This window comes from Anolis sagrei, chromosome 3 (genome assembly GCF_037176765.1).
Source record: "Anolis sagrei isolate rAnoSag1 chromosome 3, rAnoSag1.mat, whole genome shotgun sequence".
NCBI lineage: Eukaryota > Metazoa > Chordata > Lepidosauria > Squamata > Dactyloidae > Anolis > Anolis sagrei.
Window position 1 is genome coordinate 154348034 of NC_090023.1, and position 16376 is coordinate 154364409.

General features: G+C 41.9%; 1 protein-coding gene across 3 annotated transcripts in view; it reads right to left on the reverse strand.

Annotated features, from left to right (window-relative positions):
• Nucleotides 1-16376, reverse strand: part of RASGEF1A (RasGEF domain family member 1A) — a 376938-nt gene that overhangs the window by 50552 nt on the left and 310010 nt on the right. For 2 of the 3 annotated variants that reach the window (XM_060769048.2, XM_060769047.2), the window contains exon 3: nucleotides 4045-4224. In XM_060769048.2, the coding sequence (XP_060625031.1) occupies nucleotides 4045-4224 (180 nt within the window). Of the gene's footprint in view, nucleotides 1-4044; nucleotides 4225-14529; nucleotides 14868-16376 lie in introns of those variants that run through there. The other variant, XM_060769049.2, reaches the window with a different exon arrangement.

Below are 16376 nucleotides of genomic sequence, written 5' to 3' on the forward strand. Positions count from 1 at the left end.
GCCGGGCCAAATGTAATAGGATTAAAATTAAAAATATGCTGACGTAATCAAGGTAGGATATAACTGGAGTAGAATATAATAAGAATATACAAATACTATTGGACTTCATTTCAGATTATGCAAATTTTTGCACTATACTAAAATAAAACAGAAACGTGTGTGTCAGGGACAATGCTTGAATGATTTCCCCAATATCCAAGTTCCTGTACTGGGAAAAGCTTATGCACATTCATCACTGACAACAACCTGAAGAGGAAGAGAACTGTCATTGTTTGCAACAGCTGATCAAATGTTCCAGCTTTTAAACCCAGGGCCTGTTAACACCAGATGGTGATCTTCCTCCAAGCAGCAGGCACCCTGCTCATGGAACACCCTTTGTGTGATCCAGGATGCCCACATGGAAGCGGCACATGTAACTGCCATGATTTTCGTGACTGCACTGGCACGCCTTCCAAGCTGCTACAATTATACAAACAAAATGAGAGGAAATCTTTAACTTTGGGGCTTGAAAATCATACCCCCTATATCATTTGCAGAAGCTGACAGGGATTTGGAAAGGGAGGCGCATAATAAGCCGATGAGCGTTTTTTTAAAAATGCAAAAGATTGAAGCGGAGTCGTATAGTTCTTAAACTTGTTGCTAAGAGACATGTTCAATTAAAGGAGGAGTGGAACAGAGTTAGAGCAAGTAAACGAGAAAGACTAAAATAGTAACTGTTACTTAAAGACCAAGAATGTGGCGATATCTTTAGGGGAAGAAGCAAAAATATTTTTCCATACGGCTCACCCATCTCAATCTGAAATGTTTTGCTTGTTTGAATATTTGCTGAAATGACTGCAGGTTGAGTACACTCCATTTCTTACCTCCAGAAAGCTGTTGTATTTGAGCACACACATTTCCTTGTGTGCAAACAAGCCTCCATAAAACAACACATAACTATACTCTCTCTCTCTCTCTCTCTCTCTCTCTCAAGCCAATCCCACTTGTAATTTTCCTGACAGTAGGGAAAAGAAAGGGAGGGGAATCACATCAGGCTCTACAGAACTCATAAAGTTTTTTTCTTTGTCTGTTCATAAAGTGCATTGTGCCCCTTTTGCTTAGGAAAGATCCGCACTAGTCCAGTGAGACCTAAGAAAAACTTGGATATGAGGCAACTTACGAGACAGGATTTGAAAAAATAATAACTTGCTGCAGGGAGAGGATGTGGGATGGAACACTCTGAATCTTATGAACTATCTAGGACCTTAAGATCATTTGGGGAGGCCCTGCTTTAGTTACCACCTTTGTCACAAGTACGTTTGGCAGAGACAAGAGACAGGGCCTTCTCCGTGGTGGCCCCTCGGCTGTGGAACACTCTCCCTATAGATCAGGGGTCAGGAACCTTCGGCCCTCCAGGTGTGGTGGACTTCAACTCCCACAATTCCTTGAGGCTCGGCATTCGCCCCAAAGGCTTACCTTGGCCTCAAGGAATTGTGGGAGTTGAAGTCCACCACACCTGGAGGGCCGAAGGTTCCCCATGCCTGCTATAGATATTAGATCGGCCACCTCCATTTTAACATTCCGAAAAAAAGTCAAGACATAGCTTTTTGAACAAGCGTTTGCAAATGCAGAGTAACTGACACAGGAAAATGGAATGACTAGACAATCAGTCCAGACGTTTTTAACAAGAATAAACTATGAATTTATATTTTATTGATTTGTTTAGTTTTTATTATATGTTATGTTTTTAATTGTATTTATGATATTGTAAGCATTGAATTTTGCCCTGTTAAACGCCTTGAGTCGCCTATGGGCTGAGAAATACAGATGATAATAATAATAATAATAATAATAATAATAATAATCTCTCACTGCTCAAGCTTACCAGACACACATTGACATACATGGGGATTATTGAGTACCTTGAAGGGAAAAAAGAAGCAAACTTGTCTGTTGCTTTGCATCTACAGTGCTACAAGTTTGGGAAATAATAGAGGAAATTGATTTGGGAGCCTTGAATGAAAGAGTTACCTCCTGGTGTTTACAAATCCTTGCAAACTGCTCATCTAAAAAGTACAGTGCAATTACAGTTTCAGCACAGTTTGGTTTATAGGCTGATTTCTGAGAAGTTTTCCTCATTTATTTGACAAAAGCTGAACATGTCTGACATTCTCCGCTGAATGTTTTAGTCCTGCAGTGCATCGATTGTCAGATGTGTTGTGGGAGGAATGTATTAAAAAGAGTGAATTTTGAAGGGTAATACAAGTTTGATTCTAAAATAAGGGGGCCATACCAAACTGAGATATAGAAATGTTTGCATTACCTGACATTTCTCTTTGTCCCAATCTAAAAGGAACAAGGTACCACTTCTCTGCAAACCAATCTGCTTAAGCTACTGCCAAGTCTCAGCCTAGTATGTATGTGTGTCTGTACATGTGCATATTAAAAACACTGTATGCAACCAATCTCTATTTATTCTGTTATCTAAACATAGTTGCCCAATTTTATTTCCGCATCTTGACACTGTATCCACTTTCTGTAAAAAAGTTGAGACACTTTATTTTATTATCTCAACAGATTTAAAAACCACACTTGAAAGACACAGTGACTACCCAAGGCTGCCAAATAAAGGTCTCCCTCCCTATTTCTTTTAAATCTGAACATTTGAAAGACAGGAAAATTCATAAACATATAAACACCTAGACAATGTTTCCTAACACTGCACAACTGGCCAAATGATCCAACATATTTACCATGACTAAACAACAACCTTAAATACAAACATACATAAACAAATTAAAAATAATTCTCCAGTTTCTTATCATTGGTTGAACTATAGTTAAACCTAATATGTGTCAAGCTATTTTTTCCTCCCTATATTTACATAAAGAATGAAAAATCTCAACAATGTATGTCTCTAAACCTGCATGCTGCCAAATACATTTCATGGCTGATCAGGGATCTAAATGCAGGCTGTTCTCTCTAATCTCTCTCCAAACACTACAGGCTTCAAACTTCAAAATGTAATGGATGCTAACAAAGATCTGATGACTGAAGTAAGAAATCTGGTAACCCACCTCCCCAATACAGACTCTTGCCACTTACCACACTGCAAGTACATAAAGGCAGTCCCCAAGCTACAAACAAGATAGACTCTGTAGGTTTGTTCTTAAGTTGAATTTGTAAGTATGTATGTTGGAACAGGTACATTTGCAACTGTAATTCCACACACACACACACACACATATAGAGAGAGAGAGTGAGAGTGTGTGTGTGTGTATATGTATGTATATGTGTGTGTGTGTGTGAGAGAGAGAGTGTGTGTGTGTATGTATGTGTGTGTGTGTATATACATATACATATACATATACATACACACACACACACACACACACACACACACACACACACATATATATATATATATATATATCTGTGCTTTATATAGCATAGGGAAAGGTCAATACCCCTGTAGGGTTTACTTTGATGCTGTGCCCCTGTTCAGATTTTACCTCACTTACAGTCCCTGTGATAATTCGATTTGGAAAAAAACTGACATGTTGTGGAAACAAAGAAAGTTTCAATAGAGGCACCTTTTCACCATAACTCTTCCAGGAGTGGATTTCTCTTTCTTGGGGTAGATTTCTCTAACCTTCTGTTGTTTCCTCCCCATTCTTAACTATGAGTTGTTTGTAAGTCGGATGTTTGTAACTTAAGGACTGCCTGTATCGGTTTTCATAACCGATTTACTTTCCTAAATAATTTTAAAATTTGTGGTTGCAGTTTCCCCTTATAGGTCCTGGTCCCTCCAAACTATGTGGCTCAGGATTCCTTCATGAAATGGTAAAATAGTTCAAGCAGGTAAAATTAGAGTGTAGATAAAGTTCACGCAGAAAATGTTGTGGTGAAGCAAACAAATAACAATAATCTTTTCCAAAAACAAGCAATTGCCTCTACATAATAATGGAAACAAAACATATCATTCTCCTACAACTGTTTATAACTCCAAGGCCTCCTTCTAGGAAATTTCTAGCAAGACAAGCAAGATTGCAACCGTCTACTTACATCTGGGTAATAGTCAGTGGTGGGTACCAGGCGCTCAATCAGGGCCTCCAGTGAACCAGATATAAGATTTCCATCCTGATAAATGGGATCGCTGCTCCGCTCTCCGGTATCTGGCTGCACTTGCCCACTACATCCAGAACCAAGCATACTGGAAAATATTGGCGTCTGGGGCATAGTTTCCTGCAAGAGTGGAGGAAAAATGGAAGCAATATGAGCCAATTACAATAGCTTGTTAATTTGTGCCTGCATGGTTTCCAGCGAAACAAGAACAACAACAGCACATGTCTAAATTCAGCAGAATCATTGGAGCTAGGCACAACTACCTCTGCTTACAATCTGGCTGTACTGAACATTTGAATTTAACACAGTCTGTTCTAAAGAGCAAGAGTTTAGAATCCCAGTTTAAACAATTGTGCATGAGTTTTGTTTGGTTTTACATTAAATATATACCTTACATTGCAAACCGGCTGACAGGATGACATTGCTTACAGTACTATGCAGACCCATGATGCTGATTCTGATAGAGGATCAAACCAATTTGCTGTATTTAAACACACAAACACACACTTTCTTTTCTGTCATTTCCAATAGTTCCAGTGGTGTTCAACAAAAACATAATAGTGTCAATCATGGATACAATCTCCCTAATGTATGAGGGCTGAATGAAAAGTAATGCCTCCGCCTTTGTTACTTGGGTTTGGATGGGAATGTTTTAATAAATCAACCCAGAAATAATCCATAGAATGTGATCTTTAACTACTACTATTCACTTTTCCACATAATCACCAAACAATTGGATACATTTCTGCCAACAATGAACAAGTTTTCAGAAGCCATCATGGAAGAAGTCGACACTCTGTTTCTGGAACCAGCGTCTCACAGTTCTCTTAACATACTTATCATGCACAGATCTTCCAATAGCCAAGCAAAGCAATAATGTGACCCACACGTTCTTATGAAATGCTGATTATGCTTGAAATTTCTCTGAGTGATATGACAATAGTCCTGAATCAATCTGTCAACTTTTGTTTGTGAAACTCCACCTCAACATCTTTAAACTTACTCACCCAACAACACACAGTACTCACATCAACACAATCACCATAACCAGCTTGCATTCTCTGATGAATCTCATTTGGGGTGACACCTTTTGCTGTCAAGAATTCAATGACTGCACGTTGCTTAAGTCGCATTGGCTGACTGACTGTGCAAGGTTCCATACTTCACCCTTTAACAACACAACTGTTCAATGCTAAGACTTTCTGCCAAAATGGAACTGTAGAGGAGAGTCTAATGAACAAGCCAGTACCTGCTGCATACTAGTACTGCCATCTGTTGAGGAGTTACAAAGGTAGAAGCATTACTTTTCATTCAACCCTTGTAATGCCAATAAAAGCCCAGCTATACACTCATGAACTACAAAATCACAGCATTATCCCAATGTGTGTAAGCAGTGATGTACATTAATGGCATCACATGGTAAAGAGTTCCAAAGCGTTCTAATAGGACAATGATGGTCCTATGGCTGGCTATCACTATTGTGTTCTTCAAAGTTTGGAGCCTTGAATTACAGCGACAGCTATTAATTTTGGAAGTTTCATGTGGGTTAAGTTAGCCATGACATAACTGGTCCAACTCAATCTGTTTCAAAGGACAATTAGCAGGAAATAAGTTGGTGTGCTTATTCCATATGTCAATTCAGCGCATATATTCTGCTTGATCTGGTTTCAATCTGGACAGCAACGTATTTCATTTGGCCTGCACTCAGAAACACAAGCAGTTCTAGAAGTGCCTGGAAATGTGTCTCTTGAGCTGGCCATGCCATCTGCCAAAAGGCTGGCACGCTGAGAAGGCGGTTGGCTTCTAGAACATAGACAGATCTGTTGCTAAGGCAATGCTAACAGCAGGTGCAATGGCACAGTACCGGGAATAGAGAACGATGGGGGAAAGCACAACCAGGGAAAGGAGGTTGGATCTGGCAGCTCTCTCTGTAGAGTATGGCTAGGAGGAGTCAACATAGAACCAATGTAAGTTGCCTGATAGCTTCCAGCTACCTTGATTGTACTTCATTATGGATATGTGCGAGCAGAAGATTACACAATCCCATGTTTCTGTTCCTTCAAAGATATATTTGCTATATGGAGTTATTTGCAGAGATTAGCTCCCCCCCCCCTCCACAAACACACATTTGTCTTTCAGTCATCAAACTGAAATGTGTGATGGTCAACAACTGCAATTGTTTCTGTCTGCAAAGCAAATTTACACAGGAGGCAAACAAACAAACTAACAACTGAGTTACTGTGGTTTGTTTAGAACATGGCTACTACTATACATGGATGTCAAAGCAATTATATATCTGTCACCCATATGAGAGATATACAATCTGTTTCTTAATAGGTCATGTTCACTGTCCTGAGTTTTTAAGGTTGCTAAGCAGTCTGTTAGAAGTAGTTGCTAAGAAAAATAAGCAGACATTGATCCCGTGCCATTCCTTCTCTCAATGAAGTCTATGTTTACTATGATCGTGAAGATATATACTGCACTGTCTCGGTGAGGTTGTCTCATTGCTATGCCCTAGGGATGTGCTGTAGGACTTCTTTCCCCAAATACATGATCCTGGAAGCAAACAGCCCAAGGGATGACACCTTATTGCAATTCCCTGTCTCTTCACTTCCTGCTCATAAGTCTTCTCGGCTTTCTTTTCGAAGTAAATCTCTGCCACAGTCCTCACTTTCCTTTGGTTCTCTGAATCAACTCATTTTCCTTTCTTTAGCCCCACTCCTTTGGCCTTGCAATACTGCCTTCTCTAAGCCCATATTTTTCTAAACCTATATCACTTCCGCTTGCAGTTTCTTTTTTCTATTGGCTGTTTTGACCTTCTATAGGCTCTGAGCTGCTCCACTCATGGCAGCTGGAGATAATCCTGCCTTCTGTGACATTAGGACATCAGCCAGTCATTGCCAGAGACATCATCTCCAAAAGGTACATTGGTCATGCTAAAATTCAAATAATGAGATTGCCCTGTGCTTTTTTCTTATCATGTCAGAAGCAACTTGAGAAACTGCAAGTCGCTTCTGATGTGAGAGAATTGGCCGTCTGCAGAGATGTTGCCCAGGGGACGCCTGGATGTTTTATCATCCTGTGGGAGGCTTCTCTCATGCCATCATAAGGGAAACTGGAGCTGACAGATGGAAGCTCACTCTGTCTCACGGATTCGAATCGCTAATCTTCAGGTCAGCAGTTCAGCCAGCACAAGGGTTTAACTCATTTTGCCACCATGGCTCCTGCCTATTGCCCATTACAGTACTTCACAAGGTCTGAAGGGTATATAGCTTGGATACCTCCTTTAGAATTTCATCACAATTTGTTCCAACGTGACCCACAAACCCATCTGCCATGCTGTGGCAGCAAAATCTATTTATTTATTTACAACATTTATATGCCACCCTTCTCACCCCGAAGGGGACTCAGAGCAGCTTACAAAATATATATACATACAATATATTATATTATTAGCATAGTCCAATATCATTATTATATATTACTATATTGTACTATACCGTTATATTGTAACATTATTAGTAATATTATAATTATATATATTTATATTACATGTAATATCATATTATTAAATATATATAATTATAATATCTATAACTGGGCACACTTAAATGTAAGCAACACAATTCTGGCACTAACCCATCAGTCTCAACAATGTGATGAGAATTCACAATGTGAAGTCAATATCAACACATCTTTAGAATTAAGACTCAAGTAACACTGTATCTAGTTAATTTTTATCAATATGGCCCAATGCAACATGTGGGAGCTCAAAGTATCATAAACCAAGAGGCATGGGGCTACTATAAAGTTCTAAATGGCTAACACCATTACCCCGGCCTATGAAATCAGAAGGGTCCGAGGTAGGTAGTCTTTTCCTTTCATTCACTTAATAGGAGCCCCCGGTGGCGCAGTAAGTTAAACCCCTGTGCTGGCGGGACTGAAGACCGACAGGTCGCAGGTTAGAATTTGCGGAGAGCACGGGTGAGCTCCCTCTGTCAGCTCCATCTCCCCATGCAGGGACATGAGAGAAGCCTCCCACAAGGATGATAACACATTAAAAAACATCCAGGTGTCCTCTGGGCAGCGTCCTTGTAGACGGCCAATTCTCTCAAACCAGAAGCAACTTGCAGTTTGTCAAGTCACTCCTGACACAACAAAACAAACAAACAAAAACAAACAAAATACCAAATTCACTTAATGAGAAGGCTATAGTTTAGGCACCTTAAAAGAGGGAATGGAGTCACTTCTGGTGCACATTAAGATGTGAATGAAGTATGGCACCACAACTCTTCTGTGCTATATAAAACAGCAGCCAAATGTTTCGTTTTCTTTTAAGGCAGATTCTTGCAAAACCATCCTTAATATTTACCCAGCTATTTGGGAGCTTGTCGAAATTAGCTCTGCCATTACCCCAACACATCTCAATTTGAAACCAAAATAAAAACAAAATATCTTCTAGGACAAAACCCTCCACAGCAGTTGTTACGAGTTAAAACATGGAATGTCCCTAATAGTAAACAGCAACATCTCTGCCATTGCTCAGGCCAGCTTTTGCCACTTAAATGTTTTGAAGTGACTCATGTGAATCGAAAGAGGAGACAAAATGTACAGAATTTAATTGGCATGCAATGGAGAACTGAGACATGGTGATTCTAGGCACAAGTGCTTCCTTGCTAATGTTCTGTGATATTTCATAAATATAGTCACAAGGCATCATTTATAGAACTCATGACAGTCCGACAAGCAGGCTGTTCCTCTGGCAGGGACACATTGACATAAAAGGTGGCTTGGCTCCATTGGTTATGCCAGTTATCTCCAAGTGTACTTCTTCCTTTCAAAGTACATTGTGGCTCCTTTTAAAAAATGAGCCTTTAATGTAGAGTGCTTGCTACTGGGATGTTCATTGAGATGAATGTCCAAACTGCAGGTTTTGGAATTGAGAAAGCACCCTCTCTCTAATACCAAACTCAAAGACATGATATGAAATCAATTGATATGAACAGGGCAGAGAAGCGGAAGTATTTCTTCATGTAGCGCATACATGTGGGATTCACCACCATAGGATGTGGGGGAACCATTAGCAGAGCAAAAATGGGACCTGAAAACAAACTTTGAAGTGCTGGCTGCTTCTCTAAAGAGTGCAAGCCAACCTTTTTCCCCAAGACATTTTCTCACCCATCTAAATCTGAACAGGTAATACAACACTTTATAGCCAGTGAGCATGTTAGTGTACAATTTGTGTGATGTGCCACCACACTTGGGTTTATTGCTCAACCTTCCCTCTTGTTTCTGGGTGGCTAAACATTAGCTACTCCCTTGTTTTAGTTTTGTGGACTTCAACACCCAGAAATCCCAGCCAATTTACCAGCTGTTAAGAACTGTGTGTGTGTTGGAATTGACTTGAGAAATTGCAAGTCGCTACTGGTGTGAGAGAATTGGCCATCTGTAGGGATGTTGCCCAGATGTGTTACCATCCTGTGGGAGACTTCTCTCATGCCCCCACATGGGAAGCTGGGGCTGACAGACAGAAGCTCACCCCGTCTTGCAGATTTGAACTGCCAACCTTCAGGTCAGTCGGCACAAGGGTTTAACCCACTGCACCATCGTGGCTCCTTTAACTGCCTTCTTAAAATTCATTAAATGAGAAGATAGATCTATAAAGAACTCCTACATATATAAGTGAAACTTAATTGTGTTTAAAGGTGGCATTATACCTCTATCCACCAGAAACCTGGGGCAGGTATTAAGGGAGGATTGTGGCCGTCACAACTTTGAAGTTCCCAAATAACAACAACAACAACAACAACAACAAAACTTTATTGATACCCCACCACCATCTCCCCAAGGGACTGTGAGCAGCTTACATGAGGCCAAGCCCAACAACATATCAATAAAAACAAAAAAGCAATAAACAAAAACAATACAATACAATTAATATAAATCACATATAAACAATAAACAATAACACACAAGGATTTAAAACCAAACTGAGACTCATGATTGTTGACAGAATTAAAGGAACATATAAGTTTGCAGAAATGAAGGCACAGACACAGCCTTGGGCCCCATATGATGCCCATAAGCTATGTGTTACCCAGCCATGCCCCAGACAAACAGGTCTATCAAGGTCCCTACTCGTGCATGCAGACCTTTACAACATGTCTATGCTTTTCAGAAGCTGTATTGAACACTGTTGGGGATAGGAAGACGCACACAAACTCTTCCCTCCTTTTGCATCATCCCAGGGATATGACTGGGCTGGTGCCCCTTCTACATATAAAATCCAGATTATCTGATTTAAACTGGATTATAGGGCAGTATGGACTCATATAATCCAGTTCAAAGCAAAATAAGTATTATCTACTTTGATAATCTGTATTATATGGCAGTGAAGAAGAGGGGGTAAGAGCCAGCATAATGTAGTGGTTTGGGTGTTGGATGATGACTCTGGAGACCAGGGTTTGATTCCCTATTTGACCATACAAATGGCTGGGGGATTTCGGACAAGTCACACACTCACAGCCCTCTCCCCAAATTGTAGGTTTGATTTAGGGTTACCGGAGGTCAGAAACAACTTGAAAACACACAGCAGCAGCAACAAAACAAACAGAGGAAAAATGTTTCTAAGTCATAGCTCAATAAGACTCTGCCCACATACTTGTTGCAAACAATAGATTGAGATGTTGTCAGTCATCACTATTATTGGTGCATATGCTGATCCCACTGCCTGACACCCACCCAGTTGAAGTCAGGGCAAACACTGCACACATGTCGTAGAATAAAATCTGGAAAACTACAGTGAGCAGAGGTCTTGATTCAATAGGGGAACAATATAACAGTTTAAGTTTAGGGCTGCATAACTTCAGGATGAACTCTCATTGTGCAGGTCTCCTGAAATTGCACATCTAAATGGTATACATTTTTTTATAACCTGAGTTACTCTGTGGCAAGTAAAGCATTTCCTAGATCATTCTATCAATTGTCTAATCATGGAAAGCTCAAATTAAAAGATTTATTGGCTGACACAGCTTGACATGAAGCTGCAGTGGGCCAATTTCCCGTAATGTATACTGCTGGATAATTTATCCAATGTGCATCCCACCCTTCCTTCCAAGAACTTAGGGAATAGGTTTCACAACAAAGCAGGCACAACAGTATATGCTCAAGGCCGTTTCATGTGGATGATGGGAATGGGGGTTGATATATTCTGCTATGCCACTGAGCCAATCTCATTTGTTGGGAAGAGAATGGCTTCAATGGTTCTGAGAACTAAAGCAGCATGCTTGCCTTATCAATGTATCTGAAATCATTCTGGGAGAAAGACAAATCCAATGAATACATAAATAAATATTCTATACCACTGCTTCTTAGGCCCCTTCTACACCATTATAGAATCCAGATGATCAAATCAGACAATCCACATGATCTGCTTTGAACTGAGTCTACACTGCCATATAATTCAGTTCAAATCTGATAATCTGGATTTTATATGGCTATGTAGAAGGGGACTTACTGTAGAAGCATTCAAACCACAATATTTGATAATAGATAAAGGTTTCTCAGTGTCATCCATTTCCTCAAATTTGTTCGTGAAAACGTGCAGTGTTTACAATGGACTCTGCAGAAAATGCTTCAACTGTACTCCACAAAAAGAAAATTCCCCCAGGCAGTAAGAAGCCAGACCTTGAAACTGCTAGGCCATTAAATGCTAATCAAGGCAACCAATTGAAACATTCACACCTAGCTCCAACAGACAAGAGTTCTTTCTCCCACCCTGGACATTCCACAGATATATAAACCCAATTTTCCTAGTTTCCAACAGACCTCACAACTTTTGAGGATGCCTGCCATAGATGCAGGAGAAACATCAGGAGAGAATGCTATTGGAACATGGCCATACAGCCCGAAAAACTCACAACAACCCTGAAAATCAGCCTGTTCAGCCAGTCTTGCAAATGCTGCTTCGTTACCAGTAAACATTTTATATACCTATGTACCTGGGATCATGCCAAAATTTCTCTGGTGGAAAGGGGTCGTGAGTGACAAAAATTTAAGAAACCCTTAGACCCTTGAACTATAGTTCAAACCAGTGTTTCTCAAACTGTGCTCCTCTAGGTGTTTTGGACTTCAACACCCAGAAATCCCAGCCAATTTACCAGCTGTTAAGAACTGTGAGAGCTGAGGTCCAAAACGCCTGGAGGAGCAGAGTTTGAGAAACTCTGGTTTGAGCAAAGCAGTTCCTTGCCCGAAGGAGAATATAATCCAAATTTCAAGTTTGGGCAGGTGGCATGGGAGACAAAGGTGTTCCTAATCTGGTCCCTTTTTTCCTCCAGTTTCTTTAGTTAGGTCTAGTCCAAGATGAGATATTGCATTATATCAATATGTGATGCATTCCCACACTTCCACCATAGATTTTGGTCCTTGTGATCAGATCCTGGGATAAAGGGCAGTGTGGAAGGACTCTAAGCATCACTGCACTTGTTATGTCTGGATTTTGGTAAACTGTGCAACTCAAGCTCCCAGATCCGAAACTAAAACAGCCCAAAACAAAACTATTTCAGCATCAGACTTGGGGCCCTTCCACATAGACATATAACCCAGAATATCAAGGCAGAAAATCCCTCAATATCTGCTTTGAACTGGAATATCTGAGTCCACACAGCCATATATTCCAGTTCAAAGCAGAAAATATGGGATTTTATTCAGCTGTGTGGAAGGAAGGGCTTTAGGGCCCTTCGAAACTGCCCCTATATCCCAGATTACCTGCTTATCCAGGTTATCTGGAAGTGGGGACTCATATATTCCAGTTACAAGCAGATAATCTGGGATCAGATCCTGGAATAAAGGGGCAGTGTGGAAGGGACCTAAGCATCACTGCACTTGTTATGTCTGACTTAGTAAACAACACAACTCAAGCCGCCCAGATCCAGAGCTAAAACAGCCCAAAAAAAAAAACAATTTCAGCATCAGACTTGAGGCCCTTCCAGACAGCCATACAACCCGGAATATCAAGACAAAAAATCCCACAATATCTACTTTGAACTGGAATATCTGAGTCCACACTGCCATATATTCCAGTTCAAAGCAGAAAATGTGGCATTTTATTCAGCTGTGCGGAAGGAAGGGCTTTAGGGCCCTTCCGCACTGCCCCTATATACCATGATGTGATCCCAGATTATCTGGCAATGGGGAGTCATATATTCCAGTAACATTCAGATAATCTGGGATCAGATCCTGGGATATAGGGAAGCCCTTCCAGACAGCCATATAACTCGGAATATCAAGGCAGAAAATCCCACAATATCTGCTTTGAACTGGAATATCTGAGTCCACACTGCCATTCACACTGCCTCTATATCCCAGGATCTGATCCCAGATTAACTACTTATCCCAGGTTGTCTGGCAGTGGGGACTCATATATTCCAGTTACATGCAGATAATCTGGGATCAGATCCTGGGTTAAATGGCAGTGTGGAAGGGCCCTAAGCAAAATAAAACCATTTTAGCATCAGACTTGAAGCCCTTCCACACAACCATATATCCTGAAATATCAAGGCAGAAAATCCCACAATATCTGCTTTGAACTGGAATATCTGAGTCCACACTGCCATTCACACTGCCCCTATATCCCAGGATCTGATCCCAGATTATCTACTTATCCCAGGTTATCTGGCAGTGGGGACTCATATATTCCAGTAACATGCAGATAATCTGGGATCAGATCCTGGGTTAAAGGGCAGTGTGGAAGGGCCCTAAGCAAAATAAAACAATTTTAGCATCAGACTTGAAGCCTTTCCACACAACCATATAACCTGAAATATCAAGGCAGAAAATCCCACAATATCTGCTTTGAACTGAAGTGGAATATCTGAGTCCACACTGCCATATATTCCAGTTCAAAGTAGGAAATTTGGGATTTTCTGCCTTAATATTCTGGGTTATATGTCTGTATGGAAGGGCCCCAAGGCTGATGCTGAAATCACCTGCTTTTAGGTGGAATATCTGCTTTTAAGTGGAATATCTGAGTCCACACTGCCATATATGCCCAGTTCAAAGCAGATTATGTGGGAAGGGGCCTGAGTCCACACTGCTGTATATTCCAGTTCAAAGCAGATCTTGAACTGGATGTTCTGTGTGGAAAGGCCCTTGGAGGCGAGCCAGTATGGTACACAAACTGGAGCCAAGTGCTCAACCCATCCCACAAGATACATTTGGCACCCATGTCTCCAAATAAGGCTCTCTGAGAGAAGCTCATAAAAGAAAACAAACTCTTCCACAGCGTTTCTAGGCGAGTCCTTTGCCTCCAAATACAGGGGAGTTCCAAACCTGATTCCACCTCAGCCCAAAACCTAAAGCCAGAGGATGCAAGAGAGGAAAGAAAGAGAGGGAGAGTGGGGCAAAAAGAAACCTTTTCTGCCTTACCCTCATGGTTTTCTGGAGTATGTACATAAGCGGGTGAGGAGAGGGGGCTGCTGGCGGCTCTCTAGACGGGGCAAAGCCCTTCTTCGCCAGGCATTGCCACCAAAGGGGAGGCACAGCAAGGAGACTCCTTCCTTCCCTCTCTCTCTCCCTCTCTCGCTGCCTCTCGATCCGGCTTCTCTTCCCGCCAGCCCGGGTCTGAACAAACAGCGCCAATGCACCGGAGCCAAGGCAAAGCACCGCCCCGAGCCTCTCCGACGTCGGCAGCTGGCTCGCCTCCCCGTTGGCTGGCAGCGAAGCCTTGGCGGATTCAAACGCGGCGCTGGCTCTTCTGGCCTTTTGTGGGCGTCTCTGTCTGTCTCTCTCTCTCTCTCAAGTGCGTAAGAAGTCTCCACAGGAGAGGAAAGGCCCCGCCCTCGGCTTCCCCTTTCGTCACAGCTTGGGGAGCCCCAAACGGGCCTGCCCCTCTTTTCCTTCCTTTGCAAAGCAAAGCAAAGGAGCATCTCCTTCTCCTTCTTTTCATCTAGTTTAGGTACCTAGGCTTATTTATTTATCGTGTAAGGAGCAAACCAAACAGTTGTATTGCATTTTTTAACAAACAAACAGACATACAAAACACAAAGTTTGCAAGCTTGTTGTTCATTCGTTCAGTCCTTTCCGACTCTTCATGACCTCATGAACCAGCCCATACCAGAGCTCCCTGTCAGTCGTCACCACCCCCAGCTCCTTCAAGGTCAAGCCAGTCACTTCAAGGATACCATCCATCTTTGAAAGGCAGCAGGTCACAGGAGCTGTCTTCATAGACCTGTCAGCGGCTTATGACACCGTAAACCACCGCCTCCTCCTGAGAAAAGTGTATAATGTCACAAAGGACTACCGTCTCACCCGCCTCATAGGAAACCTGCTACAAAACAGGAGCTTTTTTGTTGAGTTCCAGGGCCAGAGAAGCAGATGGCGGAAACAGAAGAACGGCCTACCTCAGGGGAGTGTGCTTGCCCCATCCGTGTTCAACATCTACACAAATGACCAGCCACTGCCAGAAGGGACAGAGAGCTTCATCTATGCTGATGATCATGCCATTACTGCTCAAGCAGGGAGCTTTGAGACTGTAGAACAGAAGCTCTCTGAAGCTCTAGGTGCTCTTACTGCCTATTACAAAGAAAACCAGCTGATCCCTAATCCATCTAAAACACAGACATGTGCCTTTCACCTTAAGAACAGACAAGCATCCCGAGCTCTGAGGATCACCTGGGAAGGAATCCCACTGGAGCATTGAAGCGCACCCAAATACCTGAGAGTTACTCTGGACCATGCTCTGACCTACAATTTTGTCTGACTATCAAGCAAAAAGTGGGTGCTAGAAACAATATCATACGAAACCTGACTGGCACAACCTGGGGGTCACAACCAGACACAGTGAAGACATCTGCCCTTGCGCTATGCTACTCTCCTGCTGAGTCTCTCATTTGGTATCAGCCATTGATTGAGGTTCTGGGTTTGAGCCTGCCACTTTTGGACTCTCACTTGCTGAGGTGTTCCAGCGAGTGTCTCTGTAGATCTTAGAAAACTATTTCTTGATTTGTCGTTGATGTGCTGGTTGATACCCAAACAAGGGATGGGCTGGAGATGTCTCTGCCTTGGTTCTTTCACTATTGGCTGCTACTTCCCGGCAGATGTCAGGTGGTGCAATACTGGCTAAACAGTGTAATTTGTCCAGTGGTGTAGGGTGCAGACACCCCGGGGACTCAGGGCGGATCACAATGCACATATTCATGGCAAACATTCAATCCCATTGACACACAACATATATAGACAGACACACAGAGGCTATTAACTTTCCAGCTTCATAA